This window comes from Sciurus vulgaris (assembly GCF_902686455.1).
Source record: "Sciurus vulgaris genome assembly, chromosome: 16".
Classification (NCBI taxonomy): domain Eukaryota; kingdom Metazoa; phylum Chordata; class Mammalia; order Rodentia; family Sciuridae; genus Sciurus; species Sciurus vulgaris.
In genome coordinates, this window is record NC_136477.1 from 15,068,192 (window position 1) to 15,095,381 (window position 27,190).

Consider the following 27,190-nt stretch of genomic DNA (forward strand, 5'->3'; position numbering starts at 1 on the left):
AAGGTTTCATCTGTGGTGCTAGGAACTGAACCCACAGCTTCTCCAGGTGGAGTCACTCACCCGATCACCTCAGGGGCCAGCTCCCTCCGGGTCCGTAATTCTGAACCAGGACTTGGTCGGTGGTACGGGAAGACCATGGCCTGGCCGTGGGCGTCCAGGCGGAAGCGCAGAGAAGTGCGCAGGATGGCGCTAAGCCGCTGCAGGAAGTCTGCGCTGGAGCGCAGCAGCTCTTCCGGAGGCAGCAGCACGGTGAGGACCAGCACGCCACGGGCCAGCAGCGCCGGCACCTCACTAGCACAGTCCAGCCCGTCCCAGCCACACTCCTCAGTGTTGCAGCCCTGGTCACAGCGGCCATCAGCAAAGTGGTCAGCGCAGTACTTCTCGTACACTGGGCTAGGAGCAGAGAGGAACAGGGGTCAGGGGACCTTCAACCCCCAAAATGCACACACAGCATACAGCACCAGGCTCTGGACAGTGCTTGCTCAGGGGACGGAAATGTACTGGCACATGTGAAGCCACTAGTTAGATAACCACAGGGTGAGTATTCCTTATCTGAAATGCTTGGACCAGAAGTGTTTCAGAATTCACATTTTGGGGGGGTTTTGGAATATTTGCATATGTGTTTGCACATACATGTGTGACATATAATATATATGTATATATATCATGGTGATATATATCATATGTGGATATATCATATATATACACATGAGATATCTTAAGGATTATATGTATGATTTTTCTTTTTTGGGGGGCGGGAATATCAGGAGTTGAACTCAGGGGCACACTACCACTGAGCCACATCCCCAGCCCTATTTTGTATTTTATTTAGAGACAGGGTCTCAATGAATTGCTTACTGCCTTGCTATTGCTGAGGCTGGCTTTGAACTCCTGATCCACCTTGTCTCAGCCTCCTGAGCTGCTGGGATTACAAGCATGCGCCACTGCACCCGGCTTATATAGATGATGTTTTAGGGATGGAGTCCAAGCTTAAACACAAAATTCCCAATTATGTTTCATATGTACTTTATATACATAGCCTGAAAGTAATTTAAACAATATTTTTGGTGTGCCTGAGGTTTTGTTTGTGGTGCTGGAAACTGAACCCAGAGTCTCATGCATGCCAGGCAAGCACTCTATCACTGAGACACATCCCCAACCTGTGCCTATCACACGAGGTCAGGTGTAGAATTTTCCATTGTGTTATAATATCCATGCTCAACAAACTTCTGATTTTGGAACATTTTGATTTTCATATTTTTTCATTAGGGATGCCCAATCTGTATTGATATATCATAACTATTAACTGACCACCTGCTACATCTGGGTGCTGCCACAGACATCAAGAATATGACCCAGATCCAAACCTTTGCCTAGGAGGGGCTGGCACTTCAGTAGGTGGAGACATACTAAATAAGATGAGTGAACAGAAAATACAGCATTCCAATTACATGTCAATAAAAAATAAATAGATCTAAACAAATATAAACACACAGTGCTAGATGAAATTAAATGTTAAGGAGAAAAATAAAGCAAGGGACATCCTGGAAGTAACCAGGGAGGAGCTCACAGAGAAGGTGATACCATTTGAGCAAAGGAGGTGGTCAAGAGCCACATGGCTTCTCAAGGAGAGAGCAGTTCAGGCAGTGGAAACACCCAATGCAGAGGCCCTAAGAGGGGACCAAGCTCTGGGTGCCTGAGAAATGACAGAGGCCAGGGTGGTTGAGGCAGAATGATGGAGGGGAGGATTGAAAAGGACAAGGGTAAGGAGCTAGAGGTAGGGAAGGGATGAACAAGCAGGGGTATAGACAGATAGTTGGGTGTAAGAGGAATGAAAGAAATTCATGGATAGAGAGCCAGACAAACAGGGAGTGAGGATGGACAGGTGGGGTGCATAGGCAAAAAGAAAAGCAGACAGGAGGGCACACAGATGAAAAGAAATGGACGGCTATGGGTCACACTGATGGAGATAGGGCAAATGGGTGGATGGACCCTTAGACAAGAGACTACACCTGCATGTGCAGATGGCATGCACAGAAAAACAGACCAGAAAATGAAGAAACAGACCGACAGAGCGTCCAAGAATGAACTGACCGACAGGCAGAATGGGGCAAATGGGCAAGAGATAGAGCCTATGGATGGTCAGATGTGGCGCATCGGCAGACATAATGGGGCAAAGAGATGGCTAGAGGGACGAAGGCGAGGCCCATGCACCGACAGATGGATGGACCACTCACTTGCAGGTTCGCTCCCGGCCACCGGTGTGGCAGTCAAAGTTGTCATAGAGGCAGGCAGGTGAGCTGCAGGCAGGGTCACAGCGGCTGTTGTTGAAGAGACGCCAGCACTGCAGCGCCTCGCACTGTCGCCAGGGGTCTCCAACACTCAACGAGCAGTCGCCACCGTCCCAGCCGCATCCCGGGCTGTTGCACTCGCGGTCGCAGCGCTTATCCCCGCGCTTGGCCTGGCAGGCGGCTCTCGGGCAACGCGGCTCCTCGGAGATCTCGGGCGCGGCTGCGGGGGTCTCACAGCGCGGGCCGCTCCAGCCCGGAGCGCACACGCAGCGGAAGAAGGGAGCAAGCGGTGCAGCGCGACAGGAGCCCCCGTGGAGACAGGCAACAGCTGCGCAGGTGGCGTTGGCAGCCCCCGGAGGCGACGCCCTGGATCCACGGCAGGAGGGCCCCGACAACCCTGGGGGACAGGCGCAGCGAGGCCCACGGGCTGTCTGCTGGCATGGGACACCCATAGGGCACTGCAGCTCCCGGCAGGAGCGTGCAACTTGTTCACAACGAGGACCCCAGAACGGCTGGAGGTGGGTTGGGGGTAAAGAGAAAAAAGCGTGGGAGGAGGAGGGAAGGAAAGGAGGAGAAATGGAAGGGTGGAGAAGAGGAGAGTCAAGAAAGAAAAGAGTGAAGCGTCAAGAGGGAAGAGGTTGAGACCCCAACCTCTCCAAGTCCTGCCCAAACTCTCTGGGTTGCTCTGGAAGCCCCACTTCAAGTACAAGCCACGCCTTCTCCAGGAGGCCACACTTCCAAATCCCAACCTTGCCCCCTACACTCCTGACTTCAGCATTTTCATTCCACTTCTCCCCTAAGCCACACCCTTTCCTGAGGCCCCAGGAGTCACCACCCAGCCTCTCACACAAACCTACCTGGACACAGTGGCAGGTGAAGGTCAGCCCACCCCCGGGGCCTGGGCTGGGTCGGCACTGGCCTCCATGTTGGCATGGCTGAGACTCACAGGGAGACAGGACAGTCTGACAGCGGGGACCTGAAAAAGCAGGGGCACTGGAATCAACCACAGTGGAGGACAACAGCAATAACGGTCCCAGGCCAGCCCTACACACTTACCTGTGAAGCCAGCATGGCAAAGGCAGCGGAAGTGCCCACCTGGGTCTTGCAGGCAGTCCCGGGTGTGTGCTGCATGGCAGGCACCTGGACGACACTCATTAATGTCTGCCTCACAGTGCAGGCCAGTGTATCCTGGGGGGCAGTTGCAGCGGAAGCCACCCACCAAATCTACACAAGTGCCATTGTTTAGGCACCGAGGGCCTGAGTCCAGGGGGGGACCGGGGCCACAGTCATCCTCATTAATCTCACAGAGCACACCTGCAGGCAAGAGATGAGCCATCAGTGTGGGAAAGAGACTTGGCCTCCTATCCTATCCCCCAACCCTGGCCCTGGCATACCCAGCGTCCCAGGGGGACAGGAGCAGAGATATCGGTCCACAAGGTCAATGCAGGAGCCCCCATGCTGACATGGCTGGGAGGCACATTCATCCACATCGTCCTCACAGTCATCACCAGAATAGCCAGCTGGACACTGTGTAAGGGGAAGAGAGGGACCCATTTCAGTCTGAGAACCACAGACATGCCTAGACATACCTGTGAGGGCACAGAGAACCCCAGCACAAAAGGACACACCCAGACATCCAACACATGGAGACATGCCCAGTGTGCAGGATACACCCATGCAGATGCAAGGAAACGACCAGTGCAGGGGGACACATACATGCAAACACACAGGAAAAACACCCAGATGCCCTCAAGATACCACAACCAGACACACACTCTGGTTCATTCATTCATTCACAAGGAGACGCCATGCACACAGGCACACATAGATGCTCCCAGGAAACAACTGAAGTCAGAAGCAACCCAGATACAAATACCCCCAGATTTACATACAGTGATACCCACAAAGATATACCCAGTCACAAAAGTAAACACCCAGACATGCCTGGGTGAGAGACATACCTGCACCAGGTCAGACACACAGAAATACGTGCCCATGCACACCCAGACATGCCCAGACATGACTAGCTCCCTTCCCTCTCACTGGGCCACACCCTTACCTCACACATGTAGCCTCCCATGTAGCCACGGCAGGTGCCTCCATGCTGGCAGGGCTGGGCCAAGCAGGGGTCCACTTCATGCTCACAGTAGCTGCCGGTGCGTCCCTCTGGGCACACGCAGTAATGGGAGCTGTCCTGGTCCACGCACTGCCCACCTGCCTGACACAGCTGCTCCAGCCGCACCCCTGGGGACAGGAGAGTGGCAGCTATGCATTCCTCCTCTTTTCTGCCCACATCATACACATCACGCAACATCCCTACTGGCATCAGTCCCCAGGATCTCACCCACATTCCATAGGGCTGTCACACATCCTCTCAGCTGGCATGTCTCAATCACTGACATACACATGACTTTACTGCTTATACTGGCTCAGTCACACGGACTGTCCCAGCTGTCTCAGGATGACAGACACACATAACATCCGGGTAGCTGTCACACAATCACACACCCACACACTCAGTCACACACCCCATTACACCCACAAACCGTGGCACTCGTTGGGCTCACACTAGCAGGAGGTAGGGTCATACCCACCCTCCCCTAGATGCAAACGCCAGCCAGGCCACGTGCTCCCTCTTACCAATCTGGGCTGCGGCCTCTCTGCAGGGCAGGCTTCGGATGTCACAGAGTCGTCCACTCCATCCAGGGGGACAAAGGCAATAGGCCCCATTCTGAACACAGCGACCCCCGTTCTGACAGGGCTCATGGCTGCACCAATCTACCAGGGTCTGGAAATGAGGCCCTCAGAATCGGTACTGGGCTTTGCTCCCAGAAGGAGGGGCAGGCCTTTCCCCAGACTGCGCCACCAAACTCCTCCCCCCAGGACCCGTGGTCCCGCCCACCTGGCACTGGCTGCCGGTGAAGCCCTCCCGACAGGCACAGTGGAAGCCAGGGTGGGTGGCGCTGCAGACGCCCCCGTGCAGACATGGCCGGGAGAGGCAAGGATCGGCCTCATATTGGCAGTGGGCACCCATGTAGCCCGGGCGACACAGGCAGCTGAATGAGTTCACACCATCCACACAGGTCCCTCCATTGAAGCAGGAACTAGGGAATGGGAAGAAGAGAATCAAGCTCTGCTCCCTCCCACCTTCCCTCCTAGAACTGGGGGTTTCTCCAATCTCTGACTCATACCCCCACAAGAAGCTGCAGCACTAGCAGAGATCCCACCTCATCCCTTAGTCTCAATTTACCAAGATTCAGCGCTAAATTGGGAACCACCTGCAGGTTCAAGGTGCAGTGTCTCTAAGATGACCTTCAACCCAGCCCCTTCAGTCATCAGAGTCCTCAGCTGGGTGCCAAGCCAAGGACCTCCCCCTAGTCCTCCACTCCATCTGGGGCCTCATCTGATGCCAAAGCCCCTGAGTTTCAAGTCGAGGCCCCACCCACCTGGGGCTGCAGTTGGGCAGGTCTTTCTCGCAATGGAAGCCTCCATAGCCTGGTGGGCAGGTGCAGGTGAAGGAGGCCACATGGTCGGTGCAGGTGCCAGGGCCACAGGGGCTGCTCAGACACTCATCCACATCGTGGGCGCAGCGTGGGCCAGCGAAGCCAGGAAGGCAAGAGCAGGAAAAGGAGCCCACACTGTCCTGACAGGAGCCACCATTGAGGCACGGGTCTGTATTCAGAAGAGAAGAGGTCTGTTTAGCCCACCTTGTCCCCATCGCCTGGCCTGGCCTGGCCAGGCCTTGCATAGAGGGTCATGGAGAGGAACTCGGAGGAAACCAGGTTCAATTGGGAGGGGCACATTTGGTCAGAGGGATAAAATTCTTTCGCAACCTTATCTCCTGTCTCATCTGGAAACCTCCCCATGTGGAAGGGAAGGGCTTCAGGAGAACCAAAAAGCCCCTTGAGCTGCCAAACAAATACACTCTGCCCTCCATAACCTTGGACTCAGCATTGGTGGATTCAACCAGTGGATGGGAAATGTAGAAAAAAGAAATTGCATCTGTACAGAACATGTACAGACATTTTTCTTGTCATCATTTCCTAAACAATAGAGTATAATAAGTTTTTACATGGCCTTTACATTGTATTAGATATTATAACTTATGTAAGGATGATTTCAAGTATCTGAGAGGTTGTGCATGAGTTCTTTATAAACACTGAGCCATTTTATGGAAGGGACACAAGCACCCATGGGTTTTGGTATCCATGGGGGTCCTGGGACCATCTGCCATGGATACTAAGGGACAATTGTACTGCTAGGTTGTGCTTTCTTTCATTCCTGGTCTCAACACAGGCCTGGCTTGGCCAGCATAGCCACGTGTGGTTACATTGTTACCAATACAAATGGAGATAGGGGGTAAGTATAAAATACATACTGAATTTCAAGCTTTGAAAACAGTATACAAGTAAAATATCTCAACAACTTTAACATTGATTACATGTTCAAATTATAATATTTCATATACTGGTTTAAATAAAATACAGTATTAAATTATTATTGCCCATTTCTTCTTTGTTTTTCACGGTGCTGGAGATTGAACATGGTATCTCATGGATGCCAGGTAAGCATTCTACCACTGAGCTCCACCCTCAGGCCTTCTTATATATATATACATATATATATATATATATTTTTTTTTTTTTTTTAACATGACTACTAGAAATTTAAAATTACAGTTATTTGTCTATTAGACAACTCCAGAGAACTCTCTAGAGCCCTTTGCTTTTTTGTTTTGTTTTGTTTTGTTTCTTTTTGGCAGAGCTGGGGATGAAACCCACAACCTCAGGCGTGGTAGGCAAGAGGTCTACCTCTGAGCTACGTCCCCGGCCCACCCTGGGGACCTTTATTTCTTACTCTAACACAATTTTAATGCTTGCTGCCAGAGGCAGAACACAGGCTTCGGGGCCAGACAGATCTGTGCTCCAGCCCAGCTCATTCCCTTACTTGCTGTATGCTCTTGGGTAAGTCACTTAACCTCCTTGGGCTCAGTTTCCAAGGCAGTAAAATGAGGAAAGTAAAAGAGCTGTGAACACCACACGAGAGCACAGTGCCACCACGCAGTACAGGCTTGATGAATGTCCCCAGGGCAACACTCCCCACAAGCTCCCCTGCACTCACTGGGGTCACAATCATTGATGTCCTGATCGCAGGAAGGACCAGTGTAACCCCCGTGACAGGTACAGCTAAAACTTCCCGCCAGGTTGGTGCAGGAACCATGGGGGCCGCAGGGTGAGGGGCCGGCACACTCGTCCACATCCTGCTGGCATCGTGTGCCTGGAAGTGGGGGAGCAAGGTGACACCTAGGGTTAGAGGGTGCAAGGCAGGGTCTGAGGGTACCTGGGGCACAGGAAGAACCTGTGGGTTGAGATAGGTAAACATATTTTGCACAGGCCATTCCAGAACTTACTTCTGTCTGTCTCGGCGGGTACAAATGGTCTGCCCTCCAGGAAGCTGTCCCCAAAACAGCTGGGTTGTAACAACCCCAGCCCCATATGGCTTCTTCTCCAGAGCCAACCCATATCTACATATGGGTCAGTAGATACTGATTATCTACAGGAGTACCTATATCCAGCTCTGTTCTTTCCCAGAAGGAAGCTCCCTCAAAGACAGGGTTGGAGTGAGGACCCCTCTGTCCCCCAGCATAACCCAGTATGGGGTAAGGCACACAGGAGGTAAGGGAGAGAGTGGCTAATGTACCTTGCCAGCCTGGGGGGCAGGAGCAGACAGTCAGCTGACCTGGAGCAGATTCACAGCGGCCCCCATGCTCACAGGGGTTTGGGGAGCAGGGGGACAGCAGCTCACACTGACGGCCTGTGGGGGGGCAGACAGAATGGGATAGTCTTGAGGGACTCCCTGTTCCCATCCTCCCCCTCCCTGGGATCCCCACCCTGATATCCAACCCCCTAGGGAGCACCTCAGAGGGAAAAAAGAGAAGCAAAAAAGAGGCAAATGTAGGCGAGAATGGAGGAGAAAAGAAATGAAAGCAAGGGTGTCAGAGAGCCCGGGGAGAGAAAGTGGGGACACACACCCTGGACTCCTGGGGGACAGGTACAGTGGAAGCCCATTCCATCGCTGATGCAGGTACCACCAGCCCCACAGGGCTGAGACTCACAGGCATCTCGAGCCAGACTCTGGCTGCAACGGGGGCCACTCCAGCCGGGCTCACACACACAGCGGAACCTGGCAGGGGACGCAGTCAGGGTGGCAAGTGGCCAGGGAGACAGCAGAAGGGGCATGAGTTGGACAGGGGTCTTACCCGCCAGGCGCATCATGGCAGAGGCCGTGACTGCAGGGCTCGTGAGCACAGGGATGGCTTGGCGGGAGGCAGAGTGGAGGCAAGGAGCCGGGTGGGCAGAGGCAGCTGAAGCCGTTTTCCCCATCCACGCAGGAGCCTCCCTCACCGCAGGGGCTGGATGCACACTCATTGATCTCCACGTTGCAAAGGGGCCCTGGGAAACATGCAGGCCATCTCATCCCTGGACAAGGACGGTGGAGCCAACCAGAGACACCTTGTCCCATACCCCCTGCAAGGACAACCTCATTCTCATAATGTATCAGCTCTTACGCAAATTAAGTCAGCCACCTCCTCAACCCAGAGCTGCTTTGCACCAGAACACGCTGGTTCCCCAAACTGACATGAAGGCACTTCCAATTCCACCAAGGATTACCTTGTCACCACACAGACACAATCTTGTCCCGAAGTCTAAGCTTCATCTTTGCTCCAGAATAATCATGAGCCAATATGGGGACAATCCCAAGCCAATGAGAAAGAGCACAGTTTCAGGGAAGAGTGAAGACAACCTCATTGGACATGTGTGCAAATCCACCTAACAGAGACCAGTGACTTCACCCTTACCCGATAATGACACCTTCTCCATGGCAGTCACTTGCTCACCTGTGAAGCCAGGTTGGCAGACACAATCATAGCGGTTGATGCCATCACGGCAGACTCCAAAGGTGCAGGGGTTGCTGGCACAATCATCTATGTTGACCTCACAATTCACGCCTGGGGGAGGGAAACATGGCAAGAAGCCACCACTGTCGTGCACCATTCCCAAACCCTATGCGCCCCTCCAGGTGTACTGTTCTTGCCCAGTCAAGCCCTCAGTCCTACCTGTGGTGCCGGGAGGACAGCGACAAAGATATTTGTCCACCAGGTCTAGGCATTTGCCCCCATGGCGGCAGGGTTGGCTGCGGCACTCGTCCACCTGACTCTCGCAGCGCGTGCCTGTGTACCCTGGGGCACAGGCACATGAAAAACTGGCAATGCCATCCACGCAGCGTCCATGGTGGCACGGGTCCGGAGAGCAGTCGTCCACATTGTGCTCGCACAGCGTGCCCTCGAACCCTGCAGGGCCAGAGCGTCAGAATCCGCCCACTTGCCAAGGGCCTGCCCACAGTTATGGCTTCTGCCCAATCCTGGCTCAGCTCCATCTCAGGCCCTGCCCACCAAACCATCGGGAAGCATGTTCAACTCAGGCCTTCACTCCATCCAGCTCCAGCCTCCAAGACCCTTCCCTGGCCTGTGTCCCCAACCTCTAGTCCTTACCCTATGGGCTTCTCCCTTGACTGGAGATGGGAGGAGAGGCTAAGGGTCACTGGAAGGTAGAGGGGACTGAACTCATTTGCATGCTAGACCCTTTGGCCCAACCCTCAGCCTACATCGATCATTAGCTCCACCCCGCAGGCTCTCTCATTGGCCCTGCCTTGTGCTTGCCAAAAGCCTGCCCCTAACCTCTCCTTCTGAGTCCAAGTCTGTTATTGGCGCCCTCTGCCCCACTAGCTCCGCCTCCAGATTCTTGCCAGATTGTCATTGACCCGCCCTCACCTTCTGCACAGCGACACTCGTAGCCGTCAGGCTGGTCCACGCACTTGGCGCCGTTCCTGCAGGGCGTGCTTGCGCATTCATCCACGTCCAGCTGGCAAGTGGACCCACTGAAGCCTGGGGTGAGGAGGGGAAAGAAAGGAGGCCCAGACAGGGTGAGCATCACCCCTCACCATCCCTGCCTTGTTTGTGTGGGAAACCTCATTTCCCATTTAGTTTTAAATAAATTTTAATTTTTTTCATACTGGGGATGGAAACTAGAAGTACTTTACCACTGAATTATATCCCCAGCCCTTTTTATTTGTTAGTTTTAATTTACTTTGTTTTCTTTATTTATTTAGTAGTACTGGGAACTGAACACCAGCTCTCACTAAGCTACCCAACACTTTTTTATCTTTTACGTGGAGACAGGTTCTCACTAAGTTGCCAAGACTGACCTCGGCTCTGTGATCCTCCTGCCTCAGCTTCCTGATGAGTTGGGATGCCAGGTGTGCCCCACAGTGCCTTGAACCTCAATGTTTTCGAAACTCTGCCAAGTTATCTGCTCACATGACCTGATGGTTCCCACCCTGGAGCCTTTGCCCCTGCACAGACCACCCTTCCTTTGGCTGCCTGTCCCAGGATTCTCACCTGAAGGGCAGGCACAGCTGAAGCCATTGACTCGGTCTTTGCAAACACCACCGTTGACACATGGGCTACTCTGACATTCATCAATGTCCACCTCACAGTAGGTTCCTGTGAAGCCTGGGGGTGGGGAAAGAGGATTAGGGCAGTAGGAGCTACCCTGTGATCTAAAGGGGGCCCAGGGAGAGAGGCACCCCATTTCCTACACAAACAGATCCCCTGTGTCTCGGCTTCATCCTCCGCTCAACCTGATTCAGTTTTCAACCACAGGCTGGATTTTCACCCAGTTGAGGTGCCAGTTGGACCAAGATTTATGAGACCCCATATGTGCCTTGCTTTTAAAACACCCACTTTGTGACCTAGTCCTAAAGTCATGCCCTGCCCAACTGCAGGGCCCATAGCAGCCTTGTGCACGTCTTCAAGTCCCACCCCTCCTTAGTGCGAGACTGTCTGCAGGAGACATGTGACACCACTGCAGCCACTGGCCCCACTCCTGCCATCTGCCACCACCACCCGCATACTCACCCTCACCCCAGTGTGCTTCCAATGCCTGGACTCCACCCCCAGCCCATCAGAGGGACTACTGACTCCATTGGACCCATGTCTTCCCACAGTCTCAGGCAAGATTCTGCTCCCACCTCACCCCAAGTTTCTATCTCTAAGGATCTCACTTTTGGGGGGGTGATTCTGGGGATAAAACCCAGAGCCTCACCCACACTAAGCACTTGGTGCTGTCACTAAGCTAAACCCAGTTCCACTCCGTGGAACTAGGCCTCTATCCACAGCTACGGCCACCACACACCTGCCATACAGATGCAGGTGAACTGGCCAATGCGGTCCAGGCAGGTGGCCTGATTGCGGCAGGGCCCTGACAGACACTCATTGACGTCGGTCTCACAGCGAGGTCCAGTGTAACCGCGACCGCACTGGCACAAGAAGGATCCCTGCGTGTTCACACACCGACCTAGATGTTCACACGGGTTGGCGCCTGCAGAACGGGGCACAGTGTGGGCATGACCCGCCGAGACCCCCGACTCCATTCATTCTCCCCTCATTCTTAGAAGGTGCTCTCTCACCAATGGAGCATTCATCCACATCCTGATCACAGGCCCCACCAGTGAAGCCGGGTGGACAGGTGCAGATGGCCCGGCCATTCACGGGGTTTGTGTCACAGATAGCATCCTCGTGACACGGGTTGCTAACACAGGCATCATCCAGATGACACAAAAGGCCTAAGAAAGGGTAGACAGAGGGCAAAGGCTGATTCTCCAGCTCTGCCTAAAGGTTCCTTCCACATCCCTCCAATTGGGGGGTACAGGAGGCGTTGGTGCAAGGGATTGAACCTGGGGCCTTAGGTATGCTAGGCATGAGCTCTACCACCGAGCCATGCTCCCAACCCCTTGTTTTTGTTCTTACTAACCTGCAGAGTATTAAGAAGCTGTTTTTTTTAATCTATTATGAAAATTTTCAAATATAAGAAAAGTTGATCATTCCTGTACATACCACCAAGATTCCACTACTGTTTATGTGTTAATCTTGTCCCCCCAAGCTACTTGAAAATAAGTTACAAACATTGTTTTAAAATCTACAGACTCTTCTGATTAGAAAAGGGTCCTACCCTTACGCTTTCCTTCTGTAGTACTCTCTGCCAGGCATACCCTCCCTCCATTTCCATGTCCCGTTTCCAAACACCACACCTCCCCATTCCAATGGTTTCTGCCTTAGGCAGTGTGCCAGCCTCCTCCCAGACCTCTCCTAGGCTTGCCATTCACCCCAAATCCATCCTCCAGTACATCCTCACTCTCCTCCTCCCTCCCTCCCTCCCTCCTTCCCGGGTGCCGGGGATGGAACTCAGGGCCTGGCACATGCTAAGTGCACACTCTGCCACTACACGCCCAGCCCCAGACTGATCTTTCTTATTCTTTTCTTTCTTTTCTCATACTGGAGATTAAACCAGAGGTTTTTACCACTGAATAACACCCCAGACCTTTTTATGTTTTATTTTGAGATAGGGTCTCACGAAGTTGCCCAGGCTGGCCTTGCTCCAATTTGCAATTATCCTGCCCCAGCCAAGTAGCTGGGATCACAGCGTGCGCCACTACACCCGGCCCCAGCAGGACCTAACACTCAAATCAGAGCCTTCACTGGTTCTCGTGGCCTACAGAGAAAATGACCACTGACCAGTCTTGCCCATGGGACAGGCGCAGTAGAAGGAAGCCACACGGTCATGGCAGGTGGCCCCATGGAAGCAGACGGCTGTGGCACAGTCATCGATGTTCTGACTGCAGCTCTCTCCTGTCCAGCCATTGACACACACACAGCTGTGGCCACCCAAGGTGTTGAAGCAGGTGCCCCCATTGTGGCAGGCATTGGGCTGCAGCTGACACTCATCCACGTCTTCCGTGCAGAATTGGCCTGTGGCACACAGATGGACCAGTTTAGCCTCCTGGTATGTGCCAACTCAAGGTCTGCCACCCAGCTCCCTCAGTCCTGGTGCCCACCTGTCCACTCAGGAGGGCACTGGCAGTTGTAGGTGTTGACGCCATCCACACATGTCCCCCCATTTAGACATCGGTGTCCTGGACAGTCATCCACGTTCACTTCACAGTTCTGGCCCTCAAACCCTAGTACAGGAGGAGAAGCAAGGATGGCCACTAGAGGCTGAGCCACTATCCCCACCCACCCTGCCTCCCTGAGTACAGCTCACTCACCAGGAAGGCAGGCACAGTCATAGGTGAGGTCGCCATTCTGCCTACAGGTGCCCCCATTGCGACACGGCGAGGGAGCACAGGGCACTGTGGGGCTCTCACACAGTGGCCCTGTGTAGCCCCCCGGGCACTGGCAGTGGAAGGAGCCAGGTGTGTTAAGGCAGGTGCCACCATGGCGGCAAGGCCCCCCAACCCGGCACTCATCAATGTCGCTGCGGCAGCTGCGGCCCTGGTAGCCGGGTGGGCAGGAGCAGACGAAGCGGCCATCAGACCCCACTGAGCAGCGGGCACCATGGGCACAAGGGCTACTGAGGCAGGGATCCGGCAGGGAGCAGTCTGGGCCTGGAGGAACCAGGAGAGGTGAGCTCAGGACTGACCGCACCCTCACTGGCCTTGGACTCCCCTCCAGAATGCCCCCCTCACCTCGGAAGCCACGGGGGCATCGGCAGGAGAACCGGGCAGTGCCTGCAACCACCGAGCTCTGGCAGACACCACGACCAGCACAGGGACCTGAGTGGCAGGGGTCTTCCAGTTGGCATCGCTCACCCACCCAGCCTGGTGGGCACCTGTGGCAGAGATAGTGTATTGGGGACACTCAGGGCAAGGTGGACCCAGACACAAAGATACAGGGACAGGCAAAACATACCAGCAAACACATACTCCACACACTCATTCACTCTTTTTTCTTTCTTTTTCAGTACTGGAAATTACACCCAGGGACACTCTACCACTAAGCTATAGTCCTAGCCTGTTTAAAATTCTTTACTTTGAGACAGAGTCTCATTAAGTTACTGAAGCAAGTCTTGCACTTTCTCTTTCCTCTTCTTCTTTTTTGCTACTGGGGCCTGAATCCAGGGGTGCTTAACCACTGAGCCACCTCCAGTCCCTTTTTGACACAGGGTGTCCTTAAGTTGCTGAGGCTGGCTTTGAACTTGTGATCCTCCTGCTTCAGCCTCCTGAGTTGCTGGGATGACAGGCGTGCGCCACTGCCCCTGACCACACTCATTCCTGCAATGAACAGTTACTGAGTACCTATTATTTGCTAAGTAATACAAACACAGAAGCAAACACAGTGGAAGTGACTTTTCCTCTCTTGATACTCAACAGCCAGATCAGGCAGAGTACACAGACAAGTAACAAATTGATACACTACATGTCCTACGTGCTGGCTGCATGCAGGGTGAGCCTCAAAGGCTATGCAAGTGTGGTGAGGTGAGTGTTGGCCCCCAAAAAAGACATGTCCATGTCCCAGAACCTTGTTTAGAAAAAGTTTTTTCAGAAGTAATTACATGAAGGATGTCAAGATGAGATCATCCTGGACTATGGGGCAGGGGGTTAAATCCAATAACAAGTGTCCTTATAAGAGAAAGACTACAGATTTGGGAGGGAGGGAGAAGAGAAGGTCATGTGCAGACAAAGGCAGAGAACCGGATGAGGCAGCCACAAGTCAAGGAACGCCTGGGGCCATCAGAGGCTGGAAGAAGCAGTGAGGGCTTCTCCCCTGGAAACTCTGGAGGGAGTGTGGGCTGCCAACACCTTAATTTCAGACTTCTGGCCTCCAGAATTTCCAGAGACTACATTCCTGTTGTTTCAAGCCACCCAGTTTGTGGTAATTTGTTACAACAGCCACAGGAAACTCTTACACAGGCTGAGTGGATGGAACGATGGGAAAAAAGAGAATGGGTATTATATTTTCACAGACTAAAGAAGGTGAAAAGGGGCCACAGGGTTGTGTGGGGAAGAGCATTTCAGGCAGAGGGAACAGCGAATTAAGAACCTCAGACTGGGGCTGAGGAGATAGTTCAGTCGGTAGAGTGCTTGCCTTCTAAGCACAAGGCCCTGGGTTCGATTCCCAGCACCCCCCCCCAAAAAAAAAAAAAAAAAAAAAAAAAAAAGAACCTCAGATTCTGAGGGATAAGTATCAAGGCACACCCAGACAGACACAGAAACCACAGATACACATACAGAAGGACACGCCAACTGAACACGTTGGCCTGGCAAACACAAACACCAAGCCTCAGCCTCCTCCGCGGATATGGGCAACTCTCACTCACATGAACAGGCGGATGGGCTCCCACAAATCCTCAACTCCTTTCTCCAGGATTCATGCAAACTTCCTCCCGTGCAGGAGTGTTGGGGTTTGTGGTAGGGACCTCCACCCTCATGTTGGGAGAAGACCCTTCAGTCTGCAGACCCCTCCCCAAGCCCACAAAGGCAGCCTTGATTGTAAGGGAAATGAGAAAGGGAGAGAGGGTTGGCTTGAGATTGGAACCTCCAGGGGACAGCCCGAGGAAGGATTCTGAGGGAGGGGCTTGGAAAGCCGGGAGTCCAGGCTGTCTTGGCGTCGTCCGGGCTCATCCTACCCCTCGCTCTCCCTATCCCCGCCCCTGCCCTCCCCTGCTACTTGCGCCGGTCCCTTCCCTCGGGCTGGTCCCAGACGCCTGGGACCGAACTCAAGCAGGTGACTCAGTTCTTAGCGTCACCACAGTGTCCCCCCACCCCGGCCCCCAGCGAAACAAGTCGGGGCACAGCCCGCAAGGGCGCGGGTGGCGTTAGGAGCGGAGGGTACAGCCCTCGGCCCCCTCCCCAAAAGCCCGCAGGGCTACCACTGCGGCCAGGACCGCGCGCCGGGAGGGGGCGCGCTTGCCGGGCGCCTAGGACAGCGGGTCCCACCGCCAGGCAGGGCGCGGCCGGCGCGGCCCCCTCCCTACGCCCCGGGCGGGTTCCCACGCTCTACGCCCCGCGCCCCCGCCGACCGGTCGGGCCGGTTCCAGCCCCAGCCCGCGCCCCGCCCCACGGCCTGAGCTTTGGGGGAGATCGAGGGGGGAGCGCGGGCTTGGAGGGGGACCGGCCCGCTGGGAAAGCGGGGGAGGCGAGGATTAGACGATAAGGACGAGGGCTTGGATCCTACTTTGGGGAAGCGACTCCGGAGATCTGTAGGGGAAGGTACCTCTAAAGTTTGGGGTACCCCTAAAAGGACAGGAATATTTGAGACCTTGAAGATCGTTGGGGGATTGGGGGGTTTAGGGAATGGTTCCCCTACAGCCTTGCTCTGGAGACTGAGCCCGCTCCACTCCGGGTGATCCGGGCTCCGGGAGGCCAAGCGTGCCGGTGATTCACCTGTCGAGGGGCGGGGCAGCCTCGGGCGCATTCACCTGTCGGCAGTAGTCCAGGCATGGAGTTCCAATGCGCAGGCGTCCGAGCCCAGTGGCTTAAGCTCCCGAGTGAGTGGCTCCAGGTAAGATCACATTTTCCCCCAGCCCCACGAACCCCTCATTGTCCAGTTTTAGCATCCCCAAAGAGGTAAATCCAAGTGGGATTCTAGCTAAAGTAAGTGCGGTGAAACTTCAAAGGGGCTCTTCTGTGTCTGCAATCACCCCAGACCCACCCAGCTCGAGACTGACCCAGTGCCTGGCACACATTCTGTTGAATAAATGAATACCTTAATGAATCCATTAATGACTACTGGGTGAACTGCTATTACCTGTTAAAACATAAAAGGAGCCAAGCCTTTCCCCATAACCTTGAGCATTATTTCCTATCATTATTATTTATGAGAATTTATTTATTACTTGCTGTACTCTGAGCATATCCTATGAAGAGACTCTTAATCTTCACAGTCAACCCCATAAAGGAAGAGCTATTATTGCCCCATTTTTCAGATGCAAAAATCAGAGGCTTAGAAAGTTCCAAGCATTTGCTCAAGGTATCCTACAGCCCAGAATTCGAACCATGCTCTGACTCTGCTCAGCACTTTCTCAGCGCCAACTCTGCTCCTCCAACCCCCTGCCTTTCCTTATATTGGGGAAGAACTAAATACTCGGGCATCTTCACAGTCCCAAGCCAGGGAGAAACATTCCTATTTCACAGATGCATCCCCAAAGAGGTAAACCCAAGTGGGAGTTCTAGCTAAAGTAAGTGCGGTGTAACTTCAAAGGGGCTCAGAGAAGGGAAGTGTCTAGACCAAGGTCACACAGCAAGAAAGATGGCAGAGCACGACGGCATTATAGGCCTCCTGCACCGCCCCACTACTAAAATTTGAGATATGGCAGAATATGAATGATGTCCTCACCACTACCAAGTCGCTGCCATTTGGACCCTCACAGTTTGTTAATTATTAACTCTCTTCATTAAGAGGCTTTAGATGTGACCTTAAGTGGCCGAGAACTCCATGAAGTCAGGGTTACTGAGCCCATTTTCCAGACCAGGACACTGAGACTTAAAGGGTTTAATTCCCAACCAGTAAGCAACATGACGTGGGATCTGAATCCAGCCCAGGCAGACTCCAAAGCCCCTGCTTTTAACCCTGCTCAGTTTCCAATGGGGAAACACAAGGTTACCCAAGCCACACACATGTAGGAAGTGGTACAAGCACCCGCAGTGGACACAGTGGCCGAGGAAGAAGACTCCCTTCCCACGCAAGGCCCACCGATGGCGCTGTGCCAGGCACTCACAGGCAGGCAGCCTCCCGGGAGGGCAGCTGGGTGCAACGACCTCCATTTGCACACGGGCTTCCGTCCAGGCAAGGGGGGGCTGCGAGGGGCACAGGAAGGTGGGGGGTCAGCTGGGCGCCCAAGAACCCCAATCCGAGTGACAGACCCCCCTCCCTTCCTCTGCCAGGCAACAGCTGCACTGGGCTGGGGGTGTCTCTGTGGGTGCAGGGAGGCCCCCTACCTACAGTTCCCACGGCCCCCGCCCTGGCCCCAGCTGTTGGGGTTGCAGCTGTCCCTGCCAGCTCTAGGCCTGGGAACCACAAGGCAGGGGCGGGAAGAAGGAGGGACTGGTTTGTGCCAGATGTGGGGGCTCAGGAAGCTGCCAGAACTAAGATGTGCGGAGTGGGGAGTGCAGAGTCAGGAAGTGAGGGTGCTGAACGTTAAGGAGTCCGTGATTTAATGTCCAAGTCTCAGGAAAATGGAGGGGTGGGGAATCTGGGGGTCTATGGGTTTCTCTTCACCTGATGTTGGTCACCTATTCCAGCTAGCAGGCCTCTGTGCTGGCTCTTGAAGAGAGGCCCAGGCAGGTACTCAGGAGTCAGTGAAGACTACAAGGAGAGCCACTATGGGCAGCACAGGGATAGGGTGTGTGTTGCAGGGAGGGGCAGCTGGCATGAGACAAGTGCTGCCCTGTCCGGTGTCCCCATCCCTGAGGGATGTGTCCCTCTTGGGTGTGGCACAGTCTAACTGTCCTTTCACATGGGCCAGGGGTGTGGCTGGGACTGAGCTAGTGGAGAATCAAGTGTGTCCGAGCAGGTGTGGGGCCGTATGGGTGTGTGTCAAAGATAGATGGAAAGAGTGAGGGAGCTGGAGAAAAACAGAAACAGAGAAACATAAAAGAAGAAACTAGAAGCAGGAAGACGGAGAGAGAGACAGAGGACAAAGACAGAGATAGGGAGAGACAGTAACAGAATAAGTTGAGAATGAGAATGGCCAACATGACAAGTTCAGGGCACTGTCACTCAGACAGGAGACTGTGGGTATTTGTGAATTTACCCTGGTGGCTGTGGGACATGAGCCATTTCCTCCCCAAGCCCCTATCCTGCTGTGCTGTGAGCCATGTGAGCCACATGTGTGCACACATGAACTTGTGTGTTGGTCTGTGTGGGGACTTGAGCATGCATCTGTTATGTCCTCATGAAGCTAAATTTGAATCTGCAAGTGCATATAAGTATGGGCAAATTTCTGTGAACTGTGAACTGCATACCCATGCAGTTGTGCAGATAGATGTGTGTGCTTTATGTAGACAAGCTGCGTCTTGTGTGCATGTGTGTGAATCGTGTTATTTGGATGTACAATTGTACACGGGTGTGTATATGTAGGGGTTGGATGTGCTTGTCTGCGCATGTGAGCAGGGTGTAGGCATGTCCTTGAATCTGTATCCGTGGGTTATGAGTGTGTGCAGGCAGCGTGTGTGCCAGGTCTTGGGCTAGGAATGGCATGTGTGATCACATTTGATGAGTGTCCATGCATGTCACTGTGTGAACTGTGTGCATCTGGGTGTATCTTGTGTGAGCCAAGTGTGCACGTCTACATATACTGGGCCTGCCTGCATGCACGTTTGCATCTCCATAAAGTGTGTGCCCCAGAGCTGTGTGTGGCTGCAAGCGTGTGACAGGCCATGAGTGTGCTGGTCCTGCGGGGGCGGCTGCTCCTGCCCAGCTGGGCCCTGGGATGGGCCAGTGAGGCCATACCCTCCTAAAACCCCCACCCCGCCCAGCGCTGAGCCCCACAGTAGTGTCCTGAGACCCCTGGCCCGGGCGGACCCCTCCCCCGCCGACCAGGCCTCCTGGGGAGGGGGTGGGGGGCGCCCCCGCAGCCCCCGTTCAGGCCCCGTTGCCTGTCCCGCTTTGTCTGGCAAAGAAAGCGCGAGGCCGGCCGGGGGGAGGGGGTGTCTAGACGGCGCAGCCATTGTCCCGAGCGGGGGAGGGGAGAGAGAAGGGGAGGAGGGGCGGGGGGCCCTGGCCGGCTGGGGAGGGGCTCGGGCCGCGGGGAGGGGGAGCTGAAGCCCGAGGGGAGCACGTGGGCCCTCTCCCCTTCCCCTCCCCGCACGGAGGCGGGGTCCGGGGTCTGCAGGATCGCGGCTCCCAGAACTGGGAGTGGGGCCGCAGGCGAGGGAGGGGGCGCGGGCGCCGCTGAGGCTCCAGCTCCCGCTCCGGCTCCGGGTCTTGCAGCGCTCCGGCCTGGGAAGTTTTCTCCGAGTTCAGAGCTCCGAGAACTTCGCGCCCCCTCCCCGCCCCCCGCCCGGCCGGCCCGCCCGGCCCGGGGTGTCGGGAGCGGGGGCTTTTGTGAGAGGGGTCCTCGGCCTGGGGGTACTTCGGCCCCAAGGGTAATCTTCCCAGGACTGCAGGCCGGGATGGGATGGGGCGAACACCGGATTCTTGGCAACCCCCCCATCTTGAGTCCCTGACTCCCTCACCTCCAGCTCTGAGTCTCAGACTCCTAGGTCCCTTCATCTCCAGCCTCAATTGCTCAAGGATCTCTTCTCCTCTGGCACCCTGCCGCTCATTCTGAGTCCCGGTACTCCGCCACCCCCCAGGACTGGCACGTAATCCAGCTCCTGCACCCCTGCCCCTGCACCCCTGCCCCAGCTTTGGTCTCTGACTCCCTGGATCCCCCAGCCCCAGACTTGGGACTTCTTGCACTCCCCCTCCCCCGCGTCCCGGTCCCGCCCGCCAGGTCCCGAGCCCCTCACCTGCAGCCCCCGGCCCCGCTAGCAGCAGCAGCAGGGGCAGCGCGCGCACAGGCGATGGTGGCGGTGGCAGGGACATCAGGCGGCGGCGGCGGCGGCGGCGGCCCCGGGCCCCCGGCCCCATGGCGGCCGGCCGCGACCCTCCCTCCTCCCTCCCTCACTGGGCTCCAGGCGCGTCCCCGGCCAGCCTCCGCGCCGCCAACTTCGCCGAAGTGAGGCGGCCGGCCGCCCCGCCCCCAACCTTCGGCGGCTTGCCCCGCCCCGGGGCTGTCCCTGCGCGCCCCCGCCCCCCGCCCGGCCTCCCGGGGTCCCTGTCCAACCTCCCGCCGCAGAGCCTGGGACCTAGGGACCCTAGGAAACTTAGGCCGGCCACGCGAAGAGATGCGCGGCGAACCTGCAGTGACAGGCACACGCAGTTTGTGAACACCCCTACCCGCATCTTCCAATGCACAACTAGAGCCAAGGACACACCCAGAGCGGAGGACACCCACAGATTCCCCCGGAAACCCCCTAAGCTGAGATCCTAAGAGGTGCACGAACACGCAGCCACCGTGGCACAAATGCAGACCTATGCAAGAGCTTCAAGGGCACAGGAAAGAACGAAGCACTCACAAACCTGAAACTCAGGCCCAGCCAGGCCAAGAGCCTGGGGCAGCATTTGCAATATCAGACCTGGAGACTTTCACCCGGAGTCACATGCACCTGTGTATGCACCCCTTCCTAACCTCGGCCCACCCAGGAAGCACCACCTTCCTCCTCACTACCATGTGTGAATTTCCAAAGTCCACCCAGCACCCCCATTCCCATCCCTTATGGCCCCTGCCCACCTCACAGCTTTGCCACTCTTGCTCAGTGAAACCTACTGCCTTTCTCAAAATCAGTCTTCCTCCAAAGGCTTCCGGCAGCCTTCTCTGTCTCTGTGATGAGAATGGGGACTCTAAGACAGTGCAAGCCCAGACCTGGGGGAGTCCCAAGTATGCTCCGAGGGGAGCCAGACACAGTGGGAACCAACAGACTGCATTCCTAATCTTGATTATGCCTGAGACTTGCCTTGCAATGTTATCTTAGTGTGAATACCAATTCTTTCTGAAACTCGGTCTCCCAACCCTAATTGTAATTGCACTGTATTTACTGGCTATTTGATGAGGTACTACATTTGTGAAAAAAATGTAATTCAAAAGCACTGTTGATGTCGAATACCAGATTCCACTGTGTAGTAAAACTTATAGGGGGGCACAGTACTACTGAGCTATCCCCCCAGTGCTTTTTATTTTTCATTTGAGACAGTCTCCCTAAGTTGCTGAAGGTCTTACTAAATCGCTGAGGCTGGCCTTGAACTTGAAACCCACCTGTCTCAGCCTCCCAAGTTGCTGGGATTATAGGTGTGTGCCACGGCACTCCGCTAGGACCATTTTTTGTTTAATTGTGGGTCATTTTCTGATCCTTGTTGTTGGGAGTTCTTAAATCTTGCATCACCAATATTTAATACAAAAAATCTGTGTAAGCTTTCTTTCAAATTGGAACAATTGTCTGTATTAGAATAGATGAAATAAAAATAATAATCAAGGGTGAAGTTTTGACTACCCAGAAAGGAAAACTCTCCCATTTGCTAAACTACCTTGTTTTAAGAGACACCATATTTTCCTCAGTAATCAAGATAACTAAATGTAGGTCATTTTGTTAAACTTATGGGACTGTAGATCTGGGTTTTTGGCTAAAGGTTTTGACTGTTGTAAAAATGTTATTTGGAATATATTTTGAATTTTTAGAGAAAAGAAAGACAGACAGACACAGGCATCCCCAGCACTAAAATTTCAGAGGTAGTCCAGAATGAGCCACAGAATCTGGCAAGGCACACAGAGGGGTTGGTGAGAGCTGTCTTTGGGAGGGTTACTTACTTGTAAGTGGATAAGGCTCTTGTTCTATGTCCTGTTCTGTTCTAGGTCTGAAACTGTACCTTGCTCTCCTGGGTTGGGTTTCTCAGGGGAGAATCTAGAGGTTCAACCCTTATGGAGAAGCTGTAGGGGAGATAGCCCAGCAGAGGAACTGGGCTGCACATAGAGGAGGGAGAGTGGACAGGTCAGGGATCAGGAGGAGGAGAGAAGGGCAGACAGAGCCCCCTGGTTTCTGGCTTGGTAATGAGACTGTTAAACAGAGGAATGGGTTGATTGGGAACAGAGGTGGGGTTGAGGCACTGATTCTGAAGAGCCCAAGGGTCACCCCAAAAGCAGCCGAATGCTGGAACTGAGCATAGGAGGGTTGTCTGGATGGGATATAGTCACATGGGTGCCCCAGAAAACTCTGAGCATCTTTTTCATCTTCTTTTGAAATCATTTATTTATTTATTATATAATCATTTTAAACAGAAAGATGCAGAATAGCACAAAATTCCATGAGCCCTTTGTCCAGATTCATCAACCAACCACACTGCCATGCTTGTCTTATAAACACACAGACACGCATGCATTTCACTGTGTTTCCTAATAGACAAGGGCGTTCTCCTTTGTAAATTACTCCAGTTTTTCACCTGCAAATTTCACCTGTAAACTATTCCAGTTTTTCAAAGTTCGCTGGTTGTCCCCAACAATATCCTTTCCATACCTTTCTTCGTTGATTCAGGATCTAATCCAGGTCATGTAGTACGTCTCATCATCATGTCTCTTGGTCTCCTTCACTCTGAATTAGTTCCTCTGCCTTGCTTTGTCTTCCCTAACTTTGATATTTTCTGGAAAAGTGAAGTCAGTTGTTCCAAAGGATGCACTTCAGCTGACCTCCTGGTTCCTCCTAAACAGAAGTATACCTAATGTTAGTTCCCAGCACTGGTGATGTTTGCCTTGATGGCTTGGGCAAAGTTGGTCAAGTTTTCCTACCGTGAAGATGCCATTTTACTCCTGTCCCATATTTTTTTTCCCTTGACAGTGCTGAGGATTGAATCCAGGGCCTTGCACATGCCAGGCAAGTGCACTACTGCACCACTGGGCTACATCTCCAGCCCTTTTTATTTTATTTTGAGACAGGCTCTCACTAAGTTACCCAGGCTGGCCTCAAACTTTGGATCCTCCTGAGGCACAATTATCCTGAACAATTATCCTGTCAGGAGATTCTCAGACTGTGTGAACATCCTGATGCCCATTAAACTTTTGCCCACTGGTTTTGGCATTTATTGATGGTTCCTTGTTGCGTTTTGTTTGCAGTACTATGTATTAGATCCAAGGACTGGCCCATGCCAGGCTAGCAAGGAACCACTGAGCTACACCCAGCCCTGATTTTCTTTTCTTTTCTTTTCTTTTCTTTTTTTTTTTTTTTTTTTTCTGGTACTGAGGACTGAACCCAAGTGAACTTTACCACTGAGCTCCCATTCTTTTTCTATTTTTATTTTGAGATAGATCTCGCTAAGTTTCCCAGCTGGCCTCAAACTTATGTCTCAGCCTCCTGGCATTACAGATGTGCACCACCAGGCCAACATCACCATTTACTATATTAAAGTGTGTAATTGAGTGACATTTAGTGCATTCACTGAGTGTTGTTGCACAACCATCACCTCTGCCTAGTTCCAAGACATTTCCATCACCCCAAAGTAGACCGCATTTCCATTGGCAGTTCCTCACCATTTTTCTTTCCCTCTAGCCTCTGACGACCACTACTTGCTTTCTGTGTTTATAGATTTGCTTGTTCTGGACATTTCATATAAGTGGAATCATCTGAGATGTGCCTGGCTTCTTTTACTGAGCATCACGTTTTTGAGGTTTATCCATGTTGTAGCATGGACCAGTGCTTCATTCCTGTTGTGTAGGGGGGGTGCTAGGAATAGAACCCAGGGACTCTCTCTTGTGAAGAAAGAGTTTTACCACTGAAGCACATCCCCCAGAGATGATTTTTCTTTTTCTTTTTTCTTTTTTGAGATGGAGGTTCACTATGTTGCCCAGGTTGGTCTCAAACCACTGGACTCAAGTGATCCTCCTGTCTTAGCCTCTCAAGTGCCAATACTGCACCTGGCTTCCTTTGGATGATTTTTATTTTATTTTATTCTTTTTTTTTTTTTTTTTTTTCTGTGCTGGGGATTGAACCCAGGGTCTTGTGCTTCCAAGGCAAGCGCACTACCAATTGAGCTATATCCCCAGCCCTTTTGGATGATTTTTAAAGAGTAGAGGAGGAAAAGAGAAGAAGGCGAAGAATGGACATCAAAAAGAGAGAAGCAGCATGAGGAGGTGAAGGTGAAGTTGAATGACTAACCAGGGACCTGCACTAGAACTGACCCCCCCACTCCCAGTCCTGCCTAGACTGGCAGGTAGCACAGTCCCACAGACAGGAGCTGAGGATGGCCTGTCACTCCCATTTTACAGGTGAACCCTTATCTGGGAGGGGCGATCCCTGCCCATCTTATGGGTGCAGCTGCATAATTGACAGAAGAGTGGCGATTTGATTTGCTAGAGGCTTAGTAGAACAGCTGAGGTGGGTGTTTATTGCTTTTGTTTTTTTTCGATTCTGGGGATGGAACCCAGGGCCTAGCACATGCTGGGCAAGTGCTCTACAACTGAACTGTACCCCAAGAGTTAAGGTTTGAACTTGGGCCTGAGTTACTCCAGGTCACATAGATTGCAGAGGTGGAATGGGGAAGCAGAAGGGGCGGGTAGAGTTCAGGCAGAGAAAAAGACAAAAAAGAGTTGCGCAAGAAGGGCACACGCTGACTCACAGCAAGGGTGCTGAGTCAACTGGCCCGTGGGCAGGCCCAGCTCCAGTCCCTCCCCGTGCCCATCATCCCAGGAAGAAATTCAAGTCCCCCCAGCCTGGCGTTCAGACTCCAGTGGCTGGGACTAACCTGCTCTAGCCCCCTCATAACCATTCCATCCTCCCATCCTCGCGTGGCATGCCTCTGCTTCCATGTCCTTTGCCCAGCTTCTTCTCCCTGCCTGGGACCAGAGGACCCTTTGACTTCCACCCAAAGCAGGAACTGACAGCAAATGTGTTCTCTTCAAAAATGCACTTTCAGCTGGGCAAGGTGGCACATGCCTGTAATCCCAATTTCTCAGGAGACTAAGACAGGAGGATCACAAGTTCAAGTTCAAGGTCAGTCTTCATAAAAGCCTGTCTCAAAAAAAAAAGAAAGAAAGAAAGAAAGAAAAGAAAAGAAAGAAAGAAAGAAAGAAAGAAAGAAAGAAAGAAAGAAAGAAAGAAAGAAAGAAAGAAAAGGCAGGTATCACAATGTCTGTAATCCCAGCAACTCAACTTTGGAGGCTGAGGCAGTAGGATCACAAGTTCAAAGCCAGCCTCAGCAACTTAGTGAGACCCTGTATCAAAATAAAAACAAAAAAGGGTAGAAATATAGCTCAGTGGTAAAGTGCCCCTGGGTTAAATCCCCAATACAAAAAAAAAGTTTTTTCTACTTGTAAGGGAATGCTCTTCTATTTTCCATTCTTGCCACCCCTTTGTCCATGGTACTGGACCCTCTTCCCAACGTGCCTTTCCTTCCCTGTTTCTGTACCTGGCGATGTCCTATTTCTCTTTTGAGGGTCCCTCTCCAGGAAGCCCCTCCTCCCCCAGGCAGAGCCCCTATGCTGCCCTGGGCTCTCCCAGCACACGCCCTCTCTTACCTCAGTCTTGCTCACAGGGGCTTGCAGTGTCTTTCCTGCTCTGTTGCCCGCCTGGGAAACTGGGGTCTCTAGGAGGGCCGGATGGAGGATGAGGGTCACGGCATCATCCTCTACCTGGTAGACTCTGGTAACTCAGGCAGTTACCAGAACAGCTGCTGCAGGGGTTCAAACCACTCTCTTCAGTACCATTCTGGGGGTCATGGGATCCAGAAAAGGGTCTGCAGCTGGAGGGGGCAAAGCTAGAGCCCCCAGGGAAGACCAGCTTGTCCCCTGACCAATCTGAGAAAGAACTCTCTCTCAGAATGGATGCTCTAGGAGGCACTGAGCTCCCTGTCAGAAGCCACCAAGGAACTTAGACACACATTTGATTAGACAAGACCAGAGTCTGTGACCCTGTTCATGCAGCAGCCCTTGGTCTGTGGGAAACACAAGCCTGAAGATAGCTCAGGGGAGTGAGGATTAAAGGAAGAAAGGCACATCTGCAAAGCACCCACTCAACAGAAGGTGGGGTCCCACTTGGCTCCACGTTCCTGCATAGTATCAGGAGTGGGCCAAGGTGTCCAGATCTGTAGGGAACAGGAGAGTCAGAGCAACCATTCCCACGGCTTTGCAACCCTCGGCTGCTCAGCTCCTGTTGTGGGGATGGGCTTAGCCCCTGTCTGTGTCTCTGCTGGCTGTCTTGGCTAGGGACTACATTTCTTCTCAATGAGCTCAGTCCCTGGGGACCCACAGACCTGGGGCCAGGCCAAGACACAGATGCCGGCATGCTGACCAGGAACCTGAGAACGTGCCCTGGGCCTCTCCTCCTGGGACTGCAGGCCCCCTCTCTGTGCAGAAGCTGTGGTCAGATCCTCACGCCCAGGCAGTGGGCCATGGGAGCCCAGTGGAATCCAGCAGAGGTGAGACTAGGAGGCTGAACCCCAGAGGCTATGGAACTCAGCCAGGTCCACTGGTTCCCTGGGA

At 53.4% G+C, this 27,190-nt stretch overlaps 1 protein-coding gene across 4 annotated transcripts in view; it reads right to left on the bottom strand.

Annotated features, from left to right (window-relative positions):
• The window catches only part of NOTCH3 (notch receptor 3), a 35,518-nt gene extending 14,686 nt beyond the window's left edge, over nt 1-20,832 (bottom strand). For 2 of the 4 annotated variants that reach the window (XM_079114040.1, XM_079114039.1), the window contains exons 1-25: nt 20,640-20,832; nt 17,906-17,984; nt 13,875-14,017; nt 13,455-13,793; nt 13,245-13,367; nt 12,925-13,158; nt 11,820-11,975; nt 11,546-11,731; nt 10,750-10,863; nt 10,123-10,236; nt 9,409-9,642; nt 9,190-9,300; nt 8,551-8,743; nt 8,323-8,474; nt 7,992-8,105; nt 7,413-7,568; nt 5,738-5,963; nt 5,194-5,395; nt 4,932-5,079; nt 4,351-4,535; nt 3,686-3,818; nt 3,348-3,605; nt 3,149-3,267; nt 2,238-2,803; nt 61-393 (exon numbers count right to left, since the gene is read on the bottom strand). In XM_079114040.1, coding sequence (XP_078970166.1) covers nt 61-393; nt 2,238-2,803; nt 3,149-3,267; nt 3,348-3,605; nt 3,686-3,818; nt 4,351-4,535; nt 4,932-5,079; nt 5,194-5,395; nt 5,738-5,963; nt 7,413-7,568; nt 7,992-8,105; nt 8,323-8,474; nt 8,551-8,743; nt 9,190-9,300; nt 9,409-9,642; nt 10,123-10,236; nt 10,750-10,863; nt 11,546-11,731; nt 11,820-11,975; nt 12,925-13,158; nt 13,245-13,367; nt 13,455-13,793; nt 13,875-14,017; nt 17,906-17,984; nt 20,640-20,760 — 4,739 coding nt within the window. In that variant the 5' untranslated portion in view covers nt 20,761-20,832. Of the gene's footprint in view, nt 1-60; nt 394-2,237; nt 2,804-3,148; nt 3,268-3,347; nt 3,606-3,685; nt 3,819-4,350; nt 4,536-4,931; nt 5,080-5,193; nt 5,396-5,737; nt 5,964-7,412; nt 7,569-7,991; nt 8,106-8,322; nt 8,475-8,550; nt 8,744-9,189; nt 9,301-9,408; nt 9,643-10,122; nt 10,237-10,749; nt 10,864-11,545; nt 11,732-11,819; nt 11,976-12,924; nt 13,159-13,244; nt 13,368-13,454; nt 13,794-13,874; nt 14,018-15,505; nt 15,822-17,880; nt 17,985-20,639 lie in introns of those variants that run through there. The other 2 variants (XM_079114041.1, XM_079114042.1) reach the window with 2 other exon arrangements.
• Between the last annotated feature and the right edge of the window lie 6,358 nt (nt 20,833-27,190).